Source organism: Cannabis sativa, chromosome 5 (genome assembly GCF_029168945.1).
Source record: "Cannabis sativa cultivar Pink pepper isolate KNU-18-1 chromosome 5, ASM2916894v1, whole genome shotgun sequence".
Lineage (NCBI taxonomy): Eukaryota > Viridiplantae > Streptophyta > Magnoliopsida > Rosales > Cannabaceae > Cannabis > Cannabis sativa.
In genome coordinates this window covers 71,732,838-71,754,076 of record NC_083605.1, presented here as the reverse complement: position 1 = coordinate 71,754,076, position 21,239 = coordinate 71,732,838, and the positions used below count along the sequence as shown (strand labels likewise).

The 21,239-nt window shown below is 32.5% G+C and overlaps 3 protein-coding genes across 7 annotated transcripts; all 3 read left to right on the top strand.

Annotated features, from left to right (window-relative positions):
- The first annotated feature begins 248 nt into the window (after window positions 1-248).
- Window positions 249-2,789, top strand: LOC115716109 (BOI-related E3 ubiquitin-protein ligase 1). Of its 2 annotated transcripts, none has more exons than XM_030644831.2 (4): window positions 249-1,032; window positions 1,134-1,225; window positions 1,311-1,705; window positions 1,799-2,789. In XM_030644831.2, the coding sequence occupies exons 1-4, from the start codon at window positions 986-988 to the stop codon at window positions 2,345-2,347; spliced, it is 1,083 nt and encodes a 360-aa protein (XP_030500691.2). In that variant the 5' UTR covers window positions 249-985; the 3' UTR covers window positions 2,348-2,789. The 2 variants fall into 2 exon arrangements, with proteins under 2 accessions (XP_030500691.2, XP_030500692.2); XM_030644832.2 differs by having other exon boundaries at window positions 257-1,032; window positions 1,802-2,789.
- Window positions 2,790-8,002: 5,213 nt separating this feature from the next.
- LOC115716113 (elongation factor 1-delta-like) lies at window positions 8,003-20,355 on the top strand. Of its 4 annotated transcripts, XM_061115938.1 has the most exons (9): window positions 17,763-17,934; window positions 18,279-18,311; window positions 18,793-18,907; window positions 19,018-19,134; window positions 19,230-19,323; window positions 19,416-19,536; window positions 19,642-19,755; window positions 19,846-20,007; window positions 20,122-20,355. In XM_061115938.1, coding segments are annotated over exons 3-9 (696 nt in total). In that variant the 5' UTR covers window positions 17,763-17,934; window positions 18,279-18,311; window positions 18,793-18,821; the 3' UTR covers window positions 20,124-20,355. The 4 variants fall into 4 exon arrangements, with proteins under 4 accessions (XP_060971920.1, XP_030500695.2, XP_060971919.1 ...); XM_061115937.1 differs by lacking the exon at window positions 18,279-18,311 and adding an exon at window positions 8,003-8,038 and having other exon boundaries at window positions 17,909-17,934; window positions 19,846-20,355; XM_030644835.2 differs by lacking the exon at window positions 18,279-18,311 and having other exon boundaries at window positions 17,700-17,934.
- Window positions 8,034-13,510, top strand: LOC115716105 (7-dehydrocholesterol reductase). The gene is made up of 13 exons (XM_030644827.2): window positions 8,034-8,190; window positions 9,056-9,278; window positions 9,497-9,552; window positions 10,042-10,144; window positions 10,235-10,300; window positions 10,897-11,010; window positions 11,470-11,596; window positions 11,916-12,016; window positions 12,410-12,535; window positions 12,641-12,705; window positions 12,881-12,962; window positions 13,057-13,139; window positions 13,232-13,510. The coding sequence occupies exons 1-13, from the start codon at window positions 8,099-8,101 to the stop codon at window positions 13,296-13,298; spliced, it is 1,305 nt and encodes a 434-aa protein (XP_030500687.1). The 5' UTR covers window positions 8,034-8,098; the 3' UTR covers window positions 13,299-13,510.
- Window positions 20,356-21,239: the final 884 nt, after the last annotated feature.

Sequence of the window (21,239 nt, the reverse complement as noted above, 5' to 3'; positions counted from 1 at the left end):
GCAGAGAGACCTGTACTCACCTCAACAACAACTACATTACTACTAAATTTCTTTCCTACATTTACATTTTTTTTATTTTCTATATATATATAAAAAAAAATATATTTATTTATACATTTTTTTTTGTTTAAATTTAGGAAATAAATTATGGGGTGTGTAGAAGTATTAATTAATTAATTAATAAGGGGGTGTGATAGCAAGCACGAGACTCTCAACTCTCAAGAAAAGTTTAGCTTAGCTTAGCTTAGCCCCACGCGAAGAAGAAGAAGGAAAAAAAAGAAATAAAATAAATAAATAAATAAAATTAAGAAAAGATACAGAGAGAGAGAAGGGGAAATAATAAAAGGAGGAAGGAGCAGAATAATAAGGTGTCTCTCTCTTGGACTGATTCGTTTCAATCGCATCTGATTTCTTCCCTCTCTTCTGCTATTCTTTCTCTTTTTAACTTTCCTTTCTCTCTCTCTCTCTTTGTCTATGTCATGTGTGGAGGAGAGAAAGTGATTATTATTATCATCAGACCATACCAAAACCCAACGCCAAACCCCAAAAACACAACTCAAATTTAATAAAGAATGGTAGAATTGGAGTTGGTCTTATTCTTTCAAAATACATAATTTTTATTATTTATCTTCTCAAAATTCAATTTTTAGTTGTGGGGTTTTCTTAAAATTCTAATCTTGACTTCTCTCTTTCTCTTTCTCATTGAAGAGTCCGCCTTGGCTTGAGAAGAGGGCATAATATTGCTTCTTCTCATTCATGCTTCCTATGTGGTAGCGTTTATTGTTGCCTCCTTCTTCTTCTTCTCTTTTTTCTCTCTCACACAACACAATATTACTATTCATTCATACACAACAATACATATATATATATATAAAAGTTTATCTATATATCTCTACACATTATTTCTGTCACAAACTTTTCTCTCTCTCTCTCTCTCTCTCTATATATCCATCCACTTATCAATTCTTTTCCCATAAAAAAGAAAATGGCTGTTCAAGCTCAATACCCTTCAAATATTCTCCTCCTCAACAGGTTAGCATTTCAGCTTATGATCAATAATGTCTTTCTCTCCCTTTCTTTTAGTGTAATCAAAAACTTTAATCTCTAATAATGTTTTGATTCATGTTCTGCAGAAATGGACAAGAAGGGCATGATTATTCATTACAACAGCATCAAGATGGATTATTTCTTGATCAAACTTCTATGATATTTAACAATGTTGGTGGTAAGTAAACAATTTTCTACTTCAAAAATTTATAATATCCCAAATATTAATTTACTCTGTTTCTTATCCTATTTTCATTCCACAGCGAGTAATACCAGTAATAATAATAATAATAATAATAATCCGAGGAAAAGAGGAAGAGAAGCTTCGGTTGCCACTCCAATCAATCATTTCTCTCTTCAACCTCCTCAACTCATCGACCTTTCTCAACTCCATAACCAGAGCCAACCCAATGTCGTTTCCACAGGGCTGAGATTATCCTTCGGTGAACAACAACAACAACATAATCAGAATAATCATAATCATCAAAATCATTATCATCATCATCAACAACAACAATCTCAGCAGCTTCAACAGTTGAACCAGTCATCATCGTCGTCGGCGTCGGCGTCGGCATCTCTCTTATCAGTAATGGCAGAGGATTTCGCTTCACAAATCAAACAACAGAGAGACGAAATCGATCAATTTCTTCAAGCCCAGGTACCATTTTTTTCGTCTCTTCTCTCATTCAAAATTTCTTTTATCGGAGAATTTGATTATTGGAAAATTTACGTAAGGGAGTGCGTATCCTAGCAGGGAGAGCAGTTGCGGCGTACATTAGCAGAGAAGAGACAGAGGCACTATCGTGCGCTTCTGAGCGCGGCGGAAGAGTCAATATCTCGACGATTGAGAGAGAAAGAAGCGGAGGTTGAGAAAGCTACTCGCCGAAACGCCGAGCTTGAAGCACGTGCGGCACAGCTAACCGTTGAGGCCCAAATTTGGCAGGCCAAGGTTAGGGCCCAAGAAGCCACGGCGGCGACTCTTCAAGCCCAATTACAGCAAGCGATTATGAACGGTGGTGGCGGCGGCGGAAGAGGTTTGGTGGACGACGGAGGGGTATCTTGCGCCGGAGAAGGAGGAGTGGAAGGTCAGGCGGAGGACGCCGAGTCGGCTTATATTGACCCGGACCGAGTCACCACCGCGTCGGGACCGAGTTGCAAAGCTTGTCGGAAGCGAGTTGCTTCGATGGTTATTTTGCCTTGTCGGCATCTCTGCCTTTGTACGGAATGTGACCGAGTTGTTCAGGCCTGTCCTCTTTGCCTCTCCTTGAGAAATTCAAGTGTGGAGGTTTTCCTCTCTTAGGGCGGCCCAAAGCCCAAGCCCAAGCCCAATTGTACCACTTGGGCCCCGTTAAAATCCATTGTGATCAACGCAACGGTACAATGGGAGAAAAAAAAGAACAAGTAAATGAACAAAAGAAAAAAAAAATTAATAATATTTGATTATAATAATAATTAAGAAAGAAAAAACACAATCATCTTTTTTCTTTTTTTCTTTTTTTTTTTTTAAATTTTTTTCTTGAAAAATAGCTGAATAGACTGCCCCCACATGACTTAATTTTTCCTTTTGTTGCTTTCTTTCTTCTTCCCCCTCTTCGAGTGAATTTCCTAGAGGTAATGTACATGGCCACGTGGGTAGTGGCATTGTCTCCTTTTCAATTTTTTTTTTTACTTTTTCGAAACTTAATTCATATATAAATTCTTTTATTTGATATATTATATATAACTGAGTCATTGTCCAAATATCTCCATTTCCTTTTTTTTTTTCGATTCTGATGGGGAATTTACTATTTAGTTTTTCATGTTGCCAAACTAAAAATTAATATCTCAGAATTTTTTGTTAGTGGTGACACTTTTCAATACAAACACTAATTTTGTAGGGATATTATATTTTATTAAGTATTGACATTGAAGATAGAACCTTAAGAAACTTAGTAATAGGTTTGGTTTGTAAAAAAAAAATCTAGGCATGATCATTACGAATAAGAGAATAGAGCAATGCATGTAATCTAGTATATATTCGAGTGGTCAAAGACTTGTATCACTAGCTTAATTATTGTATTGATATAATTTTTTTTTTTACTTTGCAAAAATATCAGCTAGCTATCATCAAAAGGATCTTAAATTTTCAAAAAATATTTTTTATATATATATATTATTTAAAATTTTACAGCCTAAAATTTTTAATTACAAAAATATGTTTTTATGTTTTTAAATTAAAGAAATATATTTTTAATTATAAATTTTTAATTACAAAAATATGTTTATGTGTATTACAATTATAATACTATTATTATTAAATTATAAAACAATAATAAAAAAATAATTTATTATATTTACTGAAAATATATTTTTGTAAATAAAAAATTTTTAAAAATAAATGATTTTTTTTTTTTTTTGTATTAGCGAATTTTTGTATTTTTTAGATGTTAGTAAATTTTTCTTTAAGTTATGTTTCTTTTTGCTTAGCTTTATAATCAATTCCTTTGAAAATGAGGGGAAAAATAAAGAGAAATTATTTGTTTATTGAAAGATAATTCTCTTTTTTTTTTTTAACAAATAATGAGAATGTGTTTTGATACACAACATACTTCATGCCAATTTACAGCAACACCAATAATAATAATAATTTTTAATGCACATGTTTGCATTTTTACATAATATACATATATATATAAATTTACAAGTTGAATTATATAATATAGTCACGCATGTAGTCCTACGTGTATATATGTGTAGATTATTGTATTTATTTTAGAAATAGAGCAAGTGCTTTTTTTACTCCTCATTTCCACTTAGTTAGATGGTGTTTGTGATTGTGATGTGAAAGTAGAGAAAGTTAAAGTAAATTTGGGATTTGATCATCTTTAATGGCTGCATCACCCATAAAAGACAACACGCTCTTATTATTTTATTTTAGAAAATTTACATGGTATACTAACTTTTGTCATTTTTTTACAAAAATACTGTCAGACAGTATTTTTTACTTTTTTACTGTATTTTTTTATAAGTTTCATACTGCAATATACTGTGTTAAGTTTTCACTGGTGTTCTACTGGTATTTTACTAGTGTTATATTGTTGTTTTGAGTTGTTCTGCTTTGTGTTTTACTGGTGTTTTATAAAAATACAGTATTTTTGAAAAAATTTCCATGTAGCAGTATTTTTATAAAAATTAACTCAAATTCCAGTATAAATTTCCCTTTTATTTTTAATTACATTGAACACAAAAGATACTCATCATCATCATCAACTAATTCTACCATTATTACTCTTTATTTTAGATTGATTTTAATAGTCTACAGTTTTACATAACAAACAAGTTTTCTTCTTCTTTTTATTTATTGGAAATTACATATTTTATAGATGTTTATATAATTTGTACAAAAATATCTATATATATATATGATTTTGGGTAAAACTTAAAAAATACAAGAAAACAGTATAAGATAACTAATTATTACTAGTTACCCAAAACTTTTTTCGCATACTTTCTTAACCCTTTTTTTCCACAAAATATATATTTTTTTCCCAAAAAAGGGCATAATTTGGTAAATTTTTGAAAAAAAAAATCATATGAATGAATATTTCCATATATTTAAAGATTTTTACACTAACATATTGAATTTTTTAACCTTTTTACTTTTTACTCTTAGGCGGAATTTTTTTAAAAAATACTATGTAAATTTTATATGTTAAATTTCCATGGTTGTTTTATTGTTATTTTAAGGGAAATTTGCGGCAAAAGTCCCCAAAAAGTTCAGTTTAATACAGATAAGTCCCCAACCTCCAGAAATAGCGGCAATAGTCCTCAAGGTCATGTTTTTCATTTGTCCGTTGGTCTCCAAGTTAGCAGATCCGTTAAACCTAATTCAAATGCCACGTGTCGAAATATTATTGGTCCAAATTATTATTTTAATTTAAAAAAATATAAATAAATAATTTTAAAATAATTTCTTTTTTTTTCTTTTCTTCTTCGTCTTCTTCTCACTGCCAGAAACCCACCAACCCCCAACCCTTTCTCTTCTTCTTCTTCCTCCTCCTTTCTCCTTTCGCCTTTGTTCTTTTCCGTCGATGGCAGCCACCAACACCAGTTTTCCGGCGGCAACCGCAACTGCAGCCAAAGATTTTCTCGATTCTTCCTCAGCCGCTTTCGGTTGCTCTAAGGTGGGTTCTTGCTTTTTTTAATTTATTTAATACTTTTTTTTATGCAACCTTCACTAAAAATTTAATCTTTTTAATTTTTGCTTTTAATTTGTAGGGTGATGCTAGATTAGTATCACAGTTGGGATTGTGATATGGAAAACACGCATAATACTGGGCTTGGGGTCCCTCAAGCACCAGCTCCTTCTTCCTCTTCCATGTACAACTACAACAACAACAACCACTGTCTTTCAGAGATAAAAGAGGCCACAAATATGAAAATCAACGCTGCCACTAAAAGGTGGGTCGAAGATGCTTTTACAGTCCCCCAAATCCCCAAATCAATCTTTCCTATAGCAATAATAATGGTAATTCCACCAAGAGATCCAGATAATTTTGGTAATTTCAGGCTATCTACTCTTCTCTTTTGGGACTATAACTAGAGAAGAACATGAAGAAGGCCTCTCTATTTTCCTACTGTACTAATTTTATTTGCTTTTGAGTTTGATTTTTTTTTTTTTTTTTTTTTTCTTTGAGGGTATTTGGGTAGTGATTGCCAAGTTTGGGTTGTGGGTATTTAGGCGTGATGATATTGTTGGTTTGGGGTTGGGGGTTGTTGAGTTTTGGCAGTGAGAAGAAGAAGAAGACGAAGAAGACGTGCATGACAGTGATGGTGGGTGGGGTTTCGTGTGAAGAAGAAGAAAAAAAAAGACAAAGAAAACGAAGAAGACGAAGGGCTCTGGGGGCTCTGGGTCGATTGGGAACTAGTCGAAGGGCTAGGTTGAATGGCAGGGGACCGTGGACGGTGGTCGAAGGGGGTTGGTGGTGGTGGTGCTGGTTTGGGGTTGGGTTTCTGGCATGAGAAGAAGAAGAAAACGAAGAAGACGAAGAAGAAAATGAAGAAAAAAAAAAAGAAAAGAAAAAGAAAAAGAAAAAAAGAAATTATTTATTTATTTATTTTATTTATTTATTTTTATTTTTTTAAATTAAAATAATAATTTGGACCAACATTATTTCGACACGTGACATTTGAATTGGGTTTAACGGATCTGTTAACTTGGAGACCAACAGACAAATAAAAAACATGACTTTGAGGACTATTGTCGCTATTTTTGGAGGTTGGGGACTTATCTGTATTAAACTGAACTTTTTGGGGACTTTTACCGCAAATTTCCCTTATTTTAATTGTTCTGTTTTGTTATTTTACAATTGTTATATAAAAAAACAGAATTTTTGTAAAAAAGAATTGTGTGATAGTAAAATTATATTTATTTGGTTATTGTTATTATGGCTGTAGACAAGTGTTCATGCGCATGGGCTGGGTACCACGAATTTGGGCCTAACCCAATTAGCCCATCACCTCTCTCTTTTTCTCTCGCTCTATAATCTTCAAATTCAAAGTCAATCCAGTGCTCTCTCTCTCTGATTTGGTCCCTGTTTTGTCATGTCTTGTTTTTTATTAGGTAAATTATGCTTCCACAAAGAAACACCTTAAATCTTGTAAAATCTTATATATCAATCACACACATGCACCTATGTACAAATATTTATATTATAACATTTATAACTATGGCCATACCATACATAATCTCTAATATTATTAAGGACACACATGTCATGGCATGACATGACCCATGAGTCATGACCCATTTCTATATGCCTTCAAATTTTTCTTCCTTTGTAGGGCTTATATACACGTACCACAAAAGTTACAAGAGTGAGTAATTAATAAAGTTGATGTAAAAAAAAAAAAAATTAATTATCACCTAAAAAGAAATGTATACATATATTTCTAGATACTAATTAATTAACGGTTCACTAACTTTAGGAGTGTAGAAAAGTGTTTGTTACATAATTTAAGGGAAATTTAGATGGTATACTAATTTTTGTTTTTTTTTTCAAAAATACTGCCAGACGGTATTTTTTACTTTTTTACTGTATTTTTTTTATAAGTTTCATACTGCAGTATGCTTTGTTAAGTTTTCACTAGTGTTCTACTGGTGTTTTTTAGTTGTTTTACTGTTGTTTTGAGTTGTTCTGTTCTGTGTTCTACTAGTGTTTTATAAAAATATAGTATTTTTGAAAACTTTTCCGTGTGACAGTATTTTTGTAAAAAGTAACCTAAATTCCAGTATTTTTGTAAATTTCCCTAATCTAATGGGTTAGGTATCCAACAAATAGTACATGCACTGTTTAAAATTGTCACCAAAATAATGGACAATATAGTCACACAATAATATTATTTATCTACTTTCTTGTAATACCTAATTAATTACAACTATAATGAATAAATCTATAGAGTCTAATTTAATAATATATCTTCTGGCATATATGAATAGTTCAACGCCAAACAATTAACTGGTGTGAATTATAAAAAAGAGCCCATTCAATCATAAATGGGTGAATTTTGACCCAAAATACCTAGAATTTGGGTGAATAAAATTGTATTTCACACCTGTTAATTGTTTGGCGTTGAACTATTTTTTTTTTTGTAAATAAAATTATAAAAATGGTAAAAATATATTTTTATAATTTTTTTGTCATTTTTATGTATTTGTTAAATAATTCCTAAAATTATTGTGCCAAAAACTCATGGGTTTAGAAAAATACCAACCCATTTAAATAGGTTCAGAATTGGGCTGTAATATTAGTGGGCTTTAGACACGAAGCCCAGGCCCGTAGTCCACTCATCTTCCCCAAAAACCTGATTAACTCTCTCTCTCTCTCTCTCTCTCTCTCTCTGAAGCCTGAAACTGAAACGGACCCATTGAAGCGTGGTTGGCTCACCTCCTCGCCTTTTCTCTCTCTCTTGGGTTCACCGGAGCTACCTCCTCGCCTTTCCTCTCTCTCTCAGCTGTCCTGGTCCTGTTCGGGGTAAGATCTTTCGACTCACTCCAATCCAAGCTCTGAAAATGGCGGAATCCAACACTGTCCACTCCTCCCTCGTCACATATGCTTCCATGCTTTCCCTTCTCTCCCTCTGTCCACCATTCGTTATTCTACTGTAACCAATCTCTCTTACTCTCTCTGATTCAATTTTCAAACTTTATTTGAGTATTTTACAATCTGTGATTTCATGCGATTATATGTATCTATATATTTGTATGTTTCTTCCTTTCTATTGTGGAGATTCTTTTCTTTTTGACGATGTTGTTTTATACAAGTTTAGATTCGAATCTTGAGATAGTTTATTTCGTTTTTGAATGGTACCTCTCTCTCTCTCTCTCTCTCTCTCTCTCTCTCTGTGTTTGACTAAGTATATCAACTTTGAATTTCACTCAGATCCGTTGATAACTTCATAGTATGCATGGAATGCTTATTTTTTTTAATTCTCAAAATGCCTGTTTGGTTGATGAGAAAATGCAGGAAAATATTAGGAATAATTCTGGGCCTGTCTTAGTTACGTTAATATTACTAATTTTACTCATGGTAGACAAACAGAATTAGAAAAATCAAAATTAAAACTTGTTTAAGAGATCACATATTCTTCTTCTGGAATTGAACAATAAGATAGAATGATACTACACTTAATTGCTGAGAAGTTTAGTTATATTGATTACATTAATTTCACCCTTAATGAGGCTCTTAGGTACAATTAAAGTTGTGATTTTTCATCGTTCTGTGCAAATTGTAAATGTTCAAATTGGGTTGTGGACTCCCTTTCATTATCGTTCCTATTGCAGTTTTTACTATCATTTTTTCAATTGTAAAAAAATGCTTTAACATCTATATATTTGCAAGTTGTAAAAAATGCTTTATTTAATTACATTATATATTTGCCTCCTTTAGCTAGCTGTTATATTGTATTTTATTATTAGTTTAACATACATAGTTTCAGTGATTAAAACGGAGTGTTATACTTAATGCAGATGGTATACTATGGTACATGCTGATGGCTCTATTTACCAAACTTTTTACTACTTAAAGCAGCATGGGCTGCAAGGATTTATTGATATATGGCCCAGACCTACTGCCACTGCTTGGAAGTTAATTGCGTGTTATGCTGCTTTCGAGGCTGCACTTCAGCTACTTCTACCTGGAAAAAGAGTTGAGGGCCCCATATCTCCTACAGGGCATCGGCCTGTATACAAGGTGTTCGTGATACTCATTGATTATTATGTCAATATGATCTCCATATCAAAATGTCATACAACCTTAAATCACATTCCTTGAACCTTCTAGCAATGCTTCGGTCTTACGCTAAATTGTATCTCTTTGTTCCATACATCATACATGCACAGAAGTTTCTATTTGCTGATTTTGAAGGCGGCGTATTGTAATTTTCTTACTCAGCTCATCCCCTTTTTCAGGCTAATGGAATGGCAGCGTATTTTGTGACACTAACAACCTATATTGGCCTTTGGTGGTAAGAAATTTTTCCATGATGGCTTACCATTGGTTTTAAGAGCATTACGTTATTACACTATAACTCAGTTTTGTAGTGTCTTTTCATCTAAAACCAATGTCTTAGGTTTTATTCATCTTATTCTGTTTATCAGACTTCACCTCCTGAATTATTGCAGTGATCACTAATTCTTATTACTAATGTGCATCATTATTCATTACAATGTTATTGATAAAGGCGTCTGTTTTACTCTTATTTACAAATTCTTAGTAAAATGTTGGGATTTATTAGTTAACGAGATAATCTGAAATTTTATAATGTTCCAAGTGATTGATTTTTTTATTTTTTTCCCATTATTATAAGTTGAAGAACTATGCATGAGGTTAATTGCTGTTTGGAACTTAGATTCTGTGCTTTGTTTCAGTTTAAAATTGATATGGAGCAGTTTGGGATTGATATGAGCAATGTTCTAATACTATATCTTAGTGCTTACTTTTTTGCCATGTTCAGGTTTGGCATATTCAATCCTTCGACTGTTTATGATCATTTGGGAGAAATATATTCTGCCCTTATTTTCGGAAGCTTGGTGTTTTGCGTTTTATTATACATAAAAGTAAGGAATCTGAACTATTACAATGTTTCTCCCTTATCACAAGTATGAATTTATGGATACTTTTTTAAGACTCTTTCTTTCTGTTTTAAGGGCCATGTGGCACCGTCTTCTTCTGATTCTGGCTCATCGGGGAACATCATAATTGATTTCTATTGGGTAAGTGTGATTCTTCAGTGATTTCTGTTTTTCTATTCGCTAACGTTGGGATGTAGTAAATTAGGAGAAAACTGTAATGGGTAAAGATTAAGAAGGTGCATGCATATTCAGGAATGTTGATGCCATGTTCTTATATAACTTCATCTAAGTTTACTCAATAGGATAGGTTTTTGGAGTGTGACATTCTTTGTAAGCATAATGAACCTATCAGATGTTATTGAGTTTGAGTCTTATTTAAGGGTTCTGTGCTATCATGTCTAAATACTAATTATAAATAACAATAGTTCATTGCTTGATTTATTCATTTTTGTCTCTTTTTAATCCAAAATCAAGAATAAAATTAGCACAAGTCTTGGCACCAACTGTCAAATGACTTTGAGTGGAATTGTGGTGGTGGTGGTTGCTAAGTGTTTTTATCGTCTTGTTTACTATTTCAATTTGTTGGAGAATATGTGCTATGTAGCAACTTAAGTTCAGCTGGATTACTAAGTGTGTGTAATTATTGTCATCATTGAAAATTTCCCAAACCATAACTACCTTTCCTTGACTAGTACTTTTTGTCAATATCCTTTTGAATTTGATTGCCTTTTTTGCAGGGTATGGAACTCTATCCTCGCATTGGTAAAAACTTTGACATTAAAGTTTTTACAAATTGTAGATTCGGAATGATGTCGTGGGCAGTTCTAGCTGTAACCTATTGCATAAAGCAGGTAGCGTTAATGGGATAGTTGTGAATTGTGCTGTTTATGTCATTAATTCTTCACCACTTTGCTTATGTCTATAGTGTTGGTTAATGTGCCAATACTTTTTGGGGCCAAAAGTTAGTTGGCTTACAATTTGAAATATGTGGGAGCATGTAATCATCTGATATTGTGATCTTAGACTGCCAAAATTGTATTGCGTTGCCACAAAATCTCTACAATCCATTTCCAGAGCCCGATCATTTTCCCTCTTGTTCAAAGATTGTTTCTCTGTATAATTTATTTGGTAAAAAAGAACATTTAATCTTACTTTACTGAGTGCCTGTGCAGTTGGTTTGGTGGTTATTTCTTACCTCTAAATCAGACCCGATCTTCCTGTTTAAAACTTTCACAATCAGATTGCTATATGGGCACACTATACGTTTCTTTTGTTAGTATTTAGCTTATTTCTTCTTTCTTTTTTGCCAGTATGAAGTGAACGGTAAAGTCGCTGATTCGATGCTTGTTAATACTATATTGATGCTGGTGTATGTTACTAAGTTTTTTTGGTGGGAAGCTGGATACTGGAGCACAATGGATATTGCACATGATCGAGGTTCTTCTATGAAGTTATTATCATTATAGTTTCTTTCTTCCATTAAAGATCATAGTTACTTTCCCTTTAACCTTTTTAATCTTTTCCATCTATTGCTGTATATGATCCAAATTACTTGGATTGGCTGACATGGCATACCAAATTTTTGTCATTAATTTGAGCAGATAAATTATTTCTACAACTTAAGTTTTAACTCAGATTAGGAGAGAAAAAGAATAATTATTAAACAAATGCTGAATTTATCTATTGTTTCTTTCCCTTTCTATTGTTTTGTTCGTACTTTCTCTCATTTGGATCTTTGTGCTTATCGCTTTGACAGCTGGTTTTTATATTTGCTGGGGATGCCTTGTATGGGTGCCTTCTGTATATACTTCTCCTGGCATGTACCTGGTCAATCATCCCGTACACCTTGGAACTCAGGTATAAAGTTTTCTTTCTCGTAAGTTTATTTGGTCAATAAAATGTAATTGCTATGTAGATACTTTTCTGCTAGACTAGCAAAATATAGCAATTACTATGTAAATACTTAGGAGAGACTCAAAATTCAGATCTTATAGGAGCAACCATTTGAGCTAACTTCCTCTTGAGTATACCAATAATATTATTATTAACTTATAAAGCTTTATGTTGGCAATTTGATTTGGAAGCTGAAACTCTATTATACCAGCCAAATGCAAAAGTTGAACGCTTATAAGCTGCCAAGCCCATGAGCTGAGCGTGGATTTGAGCTTTTTTTGCAACCATTAGTCTCATTTCCCATGTTGCTGTTAAATTAGTTATTAATTTTTAATTCTCTACTTGGCTTTGTCACAGTTGGCACTTTATATCCTAGTAGCAGGCATTCTTTGCATATACATTAACTACGATTGTGATAGGCAAAGGCAAGAGTTCCGCAGAACAAATGGCAAAGCTTTGGTTTGGGGTAAAGCTCCATCAAAGGTATATGGCTCTTTGAAACTCGTCATTTGATTCTCGTTATACATACAATTTTTTGTGTATCTTCTGCTAAGTCCTGTGCATTGTTCTTTCCTTTCTATTTCACAGATAACTGCCTCTTACACCACCACAACCGGGGAAACAAAAAGCAGCATTCTTTTAACTTCAGGATGGTATGTTTTCAGGCTTTCTCATGTAAATATGACTTAAGTGAATGCGGCTTGAGCATCCTAGCAATGTGGACGATTTGATTTTCTGATAGAGGGTGCTTTCTTTTTCCTACGAGTCCTTTATCTAATTTGTGAAATGGTGAAATTCTAATAGAACAAAGTTTTATGGTTCACGCAGGTGGGGATTAGCTCGACATTTCCACTACGTTCCAGAAATATCAGCTGCATTTTTCTGGACTGTTCCAGCTCTTTTTGACCACGTAAGTAATTTTCCTTTTTGAGGTGAGTGAGGAGGTTTGGTTATGTTATTAAGAACAGTTGTGTTTGAATTGAATAATTTTTTGTCCTCTGCAGGCATTACCCTACTTTTATGTGGTGTTTCTTACAATCCTTCTCCTTGACCGGGCAAAAAGGGACGATGATCGGTGCCGATCCAAGTAAGCAAACACAATTTCATCATTTGTTTGTCTCCAAAATTTGGTATTTGAATTAAATGTTGAGATGGGTTGGGTTGTTGTTGTAATTGCAGGTATGGAAAATATTGGAAAGTGTATTGTGAGAAGGTTCCTTACAGAGTGATCCCTGGAATTTACTGAGAAAATGTTTGTTTTGTTCCATGTTGAGATGTGAATAGCATCATCATCATCATCATGTATATTCATCCTTTCTAGATTAAATGATGCCAGGCTGTTATCATGTTGTTGTTGTTGTTGTTATTATTTTTGTAATGGTCAAATTTATGGATGATGCTGCTGTTGCTGTATTGCTCTCATTTTTAATGACCAAAAACTCTTCTTATTTAGGAAAATGGCTATAAAGTTTTGTTAGATTTCAAGCTCGTTTAGGGTTATTGGTTTTGTTTTCTTTTCCAAACTATATATATAGATAGAGGAGCGAGTCCAAAACACTTCCAACCCAACCAAGACATTTGATTAGTAAGTAGAGTATTTGATGAACAAAATGTAAACCAAACTAAAATTTACAAGAAAAATGCAAAATTGGCCAAGATCCATTGTTTTTTCTTTATCCAAATAAAGAAAAGTTGCCACCCTCTTTTCTCCACCACCAAAACAAGCACTAGATTTGCACGTCGCACCTCTTCAACAACCATAGGATTGGATTTGGTGAGGTGTGCTCGGAACTATCGAGAGAATTGGATTTGGTTTAACAAATGTCTGGTAAGAAAACAATGTTGGGTGGCACATTCATGCTTATTGTTTCACTCTTCTTCTTCCTCACTACTCATATTCATTATCTCTTTTCATACATCATACCCCTTTTCACTATTCTCCAATGGACTCTCCTTTCTCCCTGTCCTTTTCCAAACTCAGTGGTTGAACTTGAAGTTGTCTCGAATTCTCAGTGTGGTCCTATTTTTGAGGAATTTAATGGTGTAAAGTTGATGCCTATAGATTCTCAATCTCAATTTGATGGAAATATTGTGGTTGAGGTAGATAAAGGTGTTGATGATAATGAACAAGTTTCGTTAGGTCCAAAGTCGATACCTATAGATTATGAATCCAATGTAAATGTTCTGGTTGAGGAAGTTGACACTCAGGAAGAGAAGAACGGTTGTTAGAATCTAGTTTGTGGTTGAGAACGGTGATAATGATGATGAATAAGGAATTGAAAATGGAGTCTCTAATTTACTAAAGATGAAAACCTAACTAATAATACTGAAAATGAGACTACATGTGTTTCCTCTGATTGTGGCAATGGCAATGACAATGGTAATATCACTATAACTAGTTCAGTTGGAGGAGACTCAGAGAAGAGCTTAAGTGAGGAAGAGAAAAGGAGAGTGGACAAGTTTCAACAGTTAAAGGTGAAGTACTTAAGATTTGTTAAGATCGTAGGTGGCTCGATTGAAGATTCAATAGCAAGGCAGGTTCTGTAAGGTTGACACTTGTTTCGGGAAGGCAAGCTGGCCAAGAATTTAGCTTGGAAAGTGCAAAGGCTAAGGCTTTCCAACTTGAATAGAGGGGAGTGATGTTTTGGAATTTTCCTTAAACATATTTGTCATTGGGAAAACAAGTGTTGGCAAGAGTGCCACCATTAACTCCATTTTTGGAGAAGAGAAGATCCCAATTTATGCATTTGGACCCTCCACAACTTGTGAAAAAAAAAATTATTGGAAAAGTGTATGGTGTCAAGATCAGGGCTTTTGATACTCAAATCTGAAATTAGCTGCAATGGAATACAGCACCAATCGAAAAATCTTGTCTTTAGTGAAGAATGTCACAAAGAAATGCTTACCGATATAATTCTCTATGTGGATAGGTTGGACACTCAAAGTAGAGATCTTAGTGATTTTTCATGGTTAAGATCACTTCTACTCTTGGTCCTTCTATTTGGAGAAATGTCATTGTTACCTTGACTCACTCTGCATCCTCTCCACCCGATGGTCTATCTAGTTGGGCTTGAGTTAAGGCGAGCTAGGCGTCTGCCTAGGGCCCACCGAGTTCAAGAGCCCAAAAATAAAAAAAAAAAATTATTTTCAAGTACATATATATTTTTACTAATTTTCAAAAATACCGTATTTTCTCTAGAAGGAATAATTTTATTGCTACCTAGAGCCTAATAATCCCAAGGTCAGTTCTTGCATTTAGCGCCTTTGAACTATGAATTATATGTTGCTCAACAGTCTCAAATTGTCCACCAGAGCATTGGACAAGCTATTGGTGATTTTCGAACTAGGAGTTCGAGTTGACAAATCCTATATCTTTGGCTGTGAACCATTCCTCTTGTAGAAAGAATAGGGATGATGAGAAAGTGCTCCCTAACGGTCAAGCTTGACAATCTCAGTTGTTGTTTTTGAGTTATTTTATGAAGATATTGTCCGAGGCAAGTAACCTCTTAACAATGGTCAAGCTTGGTGATCTCAATTTTCTCTTGGTGATTTTAATAGTCTACAGTTTTACATAACAAACAAGATTACTTCTTCTTCTTTTTTATTTACTGAAAATTACATATTTTATAGATGTTTATATAATTTGTACAAATATATATATAAATATATATATGATTTAGGGTAAAAATTAAAAAATACAAGAAAATAGTATGGGTCAGTTTAGTACGCAGGATTGGACTAGACTGGGCAAGATTGGATTATGCTGAAAGTAATCATGTATTTAGTTTAAGATTAGACTAGACTATTTTATTTATTTCCTTTTAGAAAAAAAAATAAAATGAAAATATATAATATATAATATATAATATTAAATTAAAATACAATATATAATAATAAATAAATAAAATGAATGATTCGCAGTAAAAAAATAAAAATAAAAAATAATTAAATTATAAAATAAAATAAAATAATGTATCTTATATAATCAAGTATATATCATAAATATATAATAAAATAATTTATCATATTCATTATTTAATAAATAATTAAAATAGTAAAATAAAAATACTTGAATAATATAAAATTGTTTATGTTAAACACTAATTTAATATAAATATTAATTTTTTAAAAATATTTATATAAATTTTCTAATAATTTAAAAATAATATATAATTTTATTGTCATATTGTTTCTTTTAGAATCAATTTAAGTAACTATTGTTTAATTAATAATATTTTAAATTTTAAAAACTTATGTATAATAATTTAAAATTATACATTTTCACTAATTTTAATGAATAAGTTTTTGATAAAAAAAATTATAAATAAATGTGTGATAATTTTTTTTTTATTTAAATTCTTATAAAATTTAAAATATATTAATAAAATCAAAATTAAAAAACGATAAAAAAAAAATCTCACCTGAGATTATTTATCCCATCTAGTCTCTACAGATGAGATTAGCTGGATTAGTTATCCAGGCTTCCAACATGCCCAAACACTGGATTGGACAAATTAGCCTGTTTAATCCAATCCAGTCTTGCGTACCAAACGGGCCCTATAAGATAACTAATTATTACTAGTTACCCTAAACTTTTTTTGCATACTTCTTAACCCTTTTTTTTGCACAAAATATATTTTTTTTTTCCGAAAAAAAGGGCATAATTTGGTATTTTTTTTTAAAAAAATAAGATTCATATGGATGAATATTTTCCATATATTTATAGGGTTTTACACTACATATTGAAATTTTTCACTTTTTAACTTTTTACTATTAGGCGGAATTTTTTTAAAATATACTGTGTAAATTTTCACGGTTGTTCCACCATTGTTTTTTAGTTGTTCTATTTTATTATTTTACGGTTGTTTTATAAAAAGATAGTATTTTTGTAAAAAAAATTCGTGATAGTAAAATTTTAAAATTTGGCCAAAAATCTAATATTTTTATAAAGAACCCTATATTTAGGGGTAAGTTAAAAAATACTTCTTTTATTAATCAATTAACCAAATTTACCTTTAATTTTTATTTAATTGAAATATACCTCTTTTTATATGTACTGTACCCAAAATACCCTGACATAAAGGAGTCACATGAAGAGTATCTTGAATTGACATGAGCAAAATTGGTACAATATTTAAAAAAAAAAAGGTAAAAATGATGGATATTAAAAAAAAAATAAAAATAAAAGAGGACAATATACAAAAGGTAAAGAATCTAATTTACTCCATTTATTTGTTTATTGTTATTATGGCTGTAGACAAGTGTTCATGCGCATGGGCTGGGTACCACAAATTTGGGCCTAACCCAATTAGCCCATCACCTCTCTCTTTTTCTCTCCCTCTCTATAACAGGAAATTACATTCTATACCCTTTTTATATTGTACTCGTTTATTTTTACCTTCTTTTTTAAAGTCTTATCATATTTACCTCTTTTTTTAAACATTATACCAATTTTGCCTATGTCACTTCAAGATACTCTCCGTGTGACTCTCTTATGTCAGGGTATTTTAAGTACAATACATATAAAAAAAGGTATGTTTCAATTACATTTAAAATTAGAGATAAATTTAATTAATTGATTAATAAAAGTGGTATCTCTGAACTTACCCCTTTAAATAGGTTCAGAATTGGGCTGTAACATTAATGGGCTTTAGACACCAAGCCCAGGCCCGTAGTCCACTCATCTTCCCCAAAAACCTAATTAACTCTCTTTCTCTCTGAAGCAGCCTAAAACTGAAACGGACCCATTGAAGCGTGGTTGGCTCACCTCCTCGCCATTTCTCTCTCTCTTGGTCACTGGTTCACCGGAGCTACCTCCTCGCCTTTCCTCTCTCTCTCTCTCTCTCTCTCTCTCTCTCTCAGCTGTCCTGTTCCTGTTCGGGGTAAGATCTTTCGACATTTTTCTCATTTGGTTTTTCTCACGGGAATGGGTTTTAGGGTTTTTCTCAGTTGGTTTACTTGTAGTTTTCAAAAATTTCTTCGTTCCCTGTTTTCAAAGTTTATTTATATTCTGTTATCACATGGTTATGAACTTACTGTCCAGTGATCTTCCAAAATTATTTGACATTGAATAAAATTACTTATAGAATCATATAATTAATTATAAATTAATATTGATTATAGATTATTAATAATATTAAAGAGTTTTCTTGAAGATGCATCATATGCATGTATATATAGATCACTCTTCCCTATGTGAAAACTGATTAAGTAGATCGAAAATCAGGCAAAGGCTGCTCTGCTCTGCTAAGCTCCGGAGGTAAACAGTAACCACGGGCCAAGCTTTTTTCTTTACCTTTTGTTTGCTGAATGGAATTATGAATTGATAAAACACACAACATCTTGCAATCAAGTGAAACTCTACACTCTTTTCCTTATATTCTCCTTTCACTTTTTAACTAAATTGCCTCAAAATCTTCATTTTTATATATGTCTGTGTTATTTTCATAAGATCTGTCTTATATACTGTAAGTGTTTGTTTTCATTACTATTTAATTTTTAAGTTGGTTTGATGTGATTTTTTTTGGAGCAATTTTGTTTGAATCTTAATTTGGGTATTTATTGAGTATTGAGGTTTTAAAGCTTTAGATTTACTTGGTATATTTGCTTTTCAGAAACTGAATTCATTGATATTGGTAATATGCTTGTATTATAGCTTTGTATTTTGTGTTTGATATTGGTGTGTTTTGCAATTTTGTGTTTTGGGTTGAGATTGATGAAAGAGTTTTGTTTGCGCTTAGGATCAAGTTCAACACACTAGCGGATATCAATGGCGGTCACATTCTACGACCTTGGCTCTGCTGCTGGCCTAAAGAAACTTGATGAGTACCTTTTAAGTCGCAGTTACATTTCTGGGTTAGTACTGTATTTTGTTAAGAATCTAGATTAGTATTGTTACGTAGTGTTTTATACAGTAGTTTTGTTTTCCTTTTCTGTTCTAATTGAAATTTCTACGGTAATCACAGGTATCAGGCTTCCAAGGATGATATCACTGTTCATGCTGCTATTTCAAAAGTTCCATCAGAGGACTACGTGAATGTGTCTCGTTGGTACAACCATGTCGAGGCTCTTTTGAGGATCTCGTGAGGGTTTTTAACTTTTAGATCTGTTCTTTTTAAGTTTGGATTGTTCTTTTATGATTACAATTTTTCTTATTCTGTTTTGTATTGCTCTTCAGTGGTGTGGCTGGCGATGGTGCCGGTGTCATTGTGGAGGGATTTGCTCCCATCACTGAGGAGGCAGTGGCTACCCCACCAGCAGGTGACTCGAAGGTAAGTTCAGCAACCTTCATTTGGTTGAAAATTCGGTAGATGAGTGTTCAGAATCTTGTATTTAGTGACTATTAACATTATGAAACTTCCAGGCATCTGCTGCTGAGGACGACGACGATGATATTGATTTGTTCGGAGAAGAAACCGAAGAGGAGAAGAAGGCTTCTGAAGAGCGTGCAGCCTCCATGAAGGCATCGACAAAAAAGAAAGAGTGTGAGTTTGTTTGTTTTGGTTACATTTAGATGCGTTGAAATTCGAATTCAAATATGCCCTTTCAATCGTTTCTCATTGGAAGATATACTTTTTGTGTTAAATCAGCTGGAAAGTCATCAGTTCTGTTGGATGTGAAGCCATGGGACGATGAGACAGACATGAAAAAGCTTGAAGAGGCAGTCAGAAGTGTCGAGATGGAGGGTTTATTTTGGGGAGCATGTATGCCAACATTTTTAGCTCTATAGATATTTTTCAAAATTTTATAAGTGGGTTATGTTTCTTATTTGGTTACATCTTCTTGTGTCACAGCCAAACTTGTAGCTGTTGGGTATGGTATCAAGAAATTGCAGATAATGCTCACCATTGTGGACGATCTGGTCTCTGTTGACTCGCTCATTGAGGAACGTCTTACTGTTGAACCAATTAATGAGTATGTCCAGAGTTGTGATATTGTGGCCTTCAACAAAATATGTAAGTCTATTAGTGAGTGCTGTTTGTTCTAAAGTGTACAAAATTATGTTGATGCTTATAATGTTTCTGGTGATCATATCTGCTTTGTTGATTTGTTATGTTTGCCTTTTTCAGGATCTAAGCCCGTTGTGATTTGATTGCAGAGAGTTTGTCATCAGAGTTGAAGATCTTTATTTATAGTGCCTATGCTTCAAATTTTCATATTCCTATTTTGGTTTTTTTGGATATGATCGTATGTTGTCAAATTCTGGATCTATAGTCCTAGAAATGAGGATTTGCCTGTACCATTGTTATTTTGGTATAGTTTATTTATATGTAGTTTATGAGACGCATGCCACAATTTCATAATTTGCATTAGCTATTAACTTTGTGCTAGGTGGTAAGAAAAATGGCTAATGTATGCAAACTAATCTGATGGTCAGAATGAAAAACATGCTCATCGATAGCAGTTAAGTATTAAAGAATAATTTGAGCTTGAGAATATAGTCACAAATAGAGAGTCTAACTTTCTTGAGAATCTGCAATAGTATTTGTAGTTTAGATACATGAGCCATTGATGCCGACTGGTAGATCTTGCAAGAGCTTCCCAGCTGTCTTGAGTGAGTATATTCTTAGATAGAGAAGCATACAATGATGACTTCAATAGATTGAAGAATTATTTTAGGAATGGTCGTGAGCAACAATGATGTTCTTCAATTAATTTTTCAAAACTAAAATGTTTGATTCATCAAAATTAATAAGCTTTATATCACTTAACATAATCAACAGTGACAAAATTTACAAGTAATATTAAATATTTATACATGCTCTCTTTTTTTTTTTTTTTTTTTTATTTTTTTTAGATTTTTCTTTAATACTATTTATAAAATTTGATAATTATAATTACACAGTTAATACTATTTTGGATTATAATAATTTTCAAGAGTTGTCATTAACATGTTGATCTCATAAGTAAACAAACTAGATATATTAATATGTCATATTTTTGGATTATAAACTTGATACTATGTAAATTTTTAAAATTTAAATTTTAATCAATATTTGAATTATACTATGTGTTAAAGAGCTTTTATTGTTGTTTAAATTATTGATTCTTAAAAAATTATTATCAAATTTGGAATTATTTGTTGTGACAAGTATATATTATAGGAATGGTAAAAGAGATATCGTGTCGGGCCGGGTCAATGTCGAGTTGAGCTCAATTCGGTCCGATTGATATTCCTATATATGTA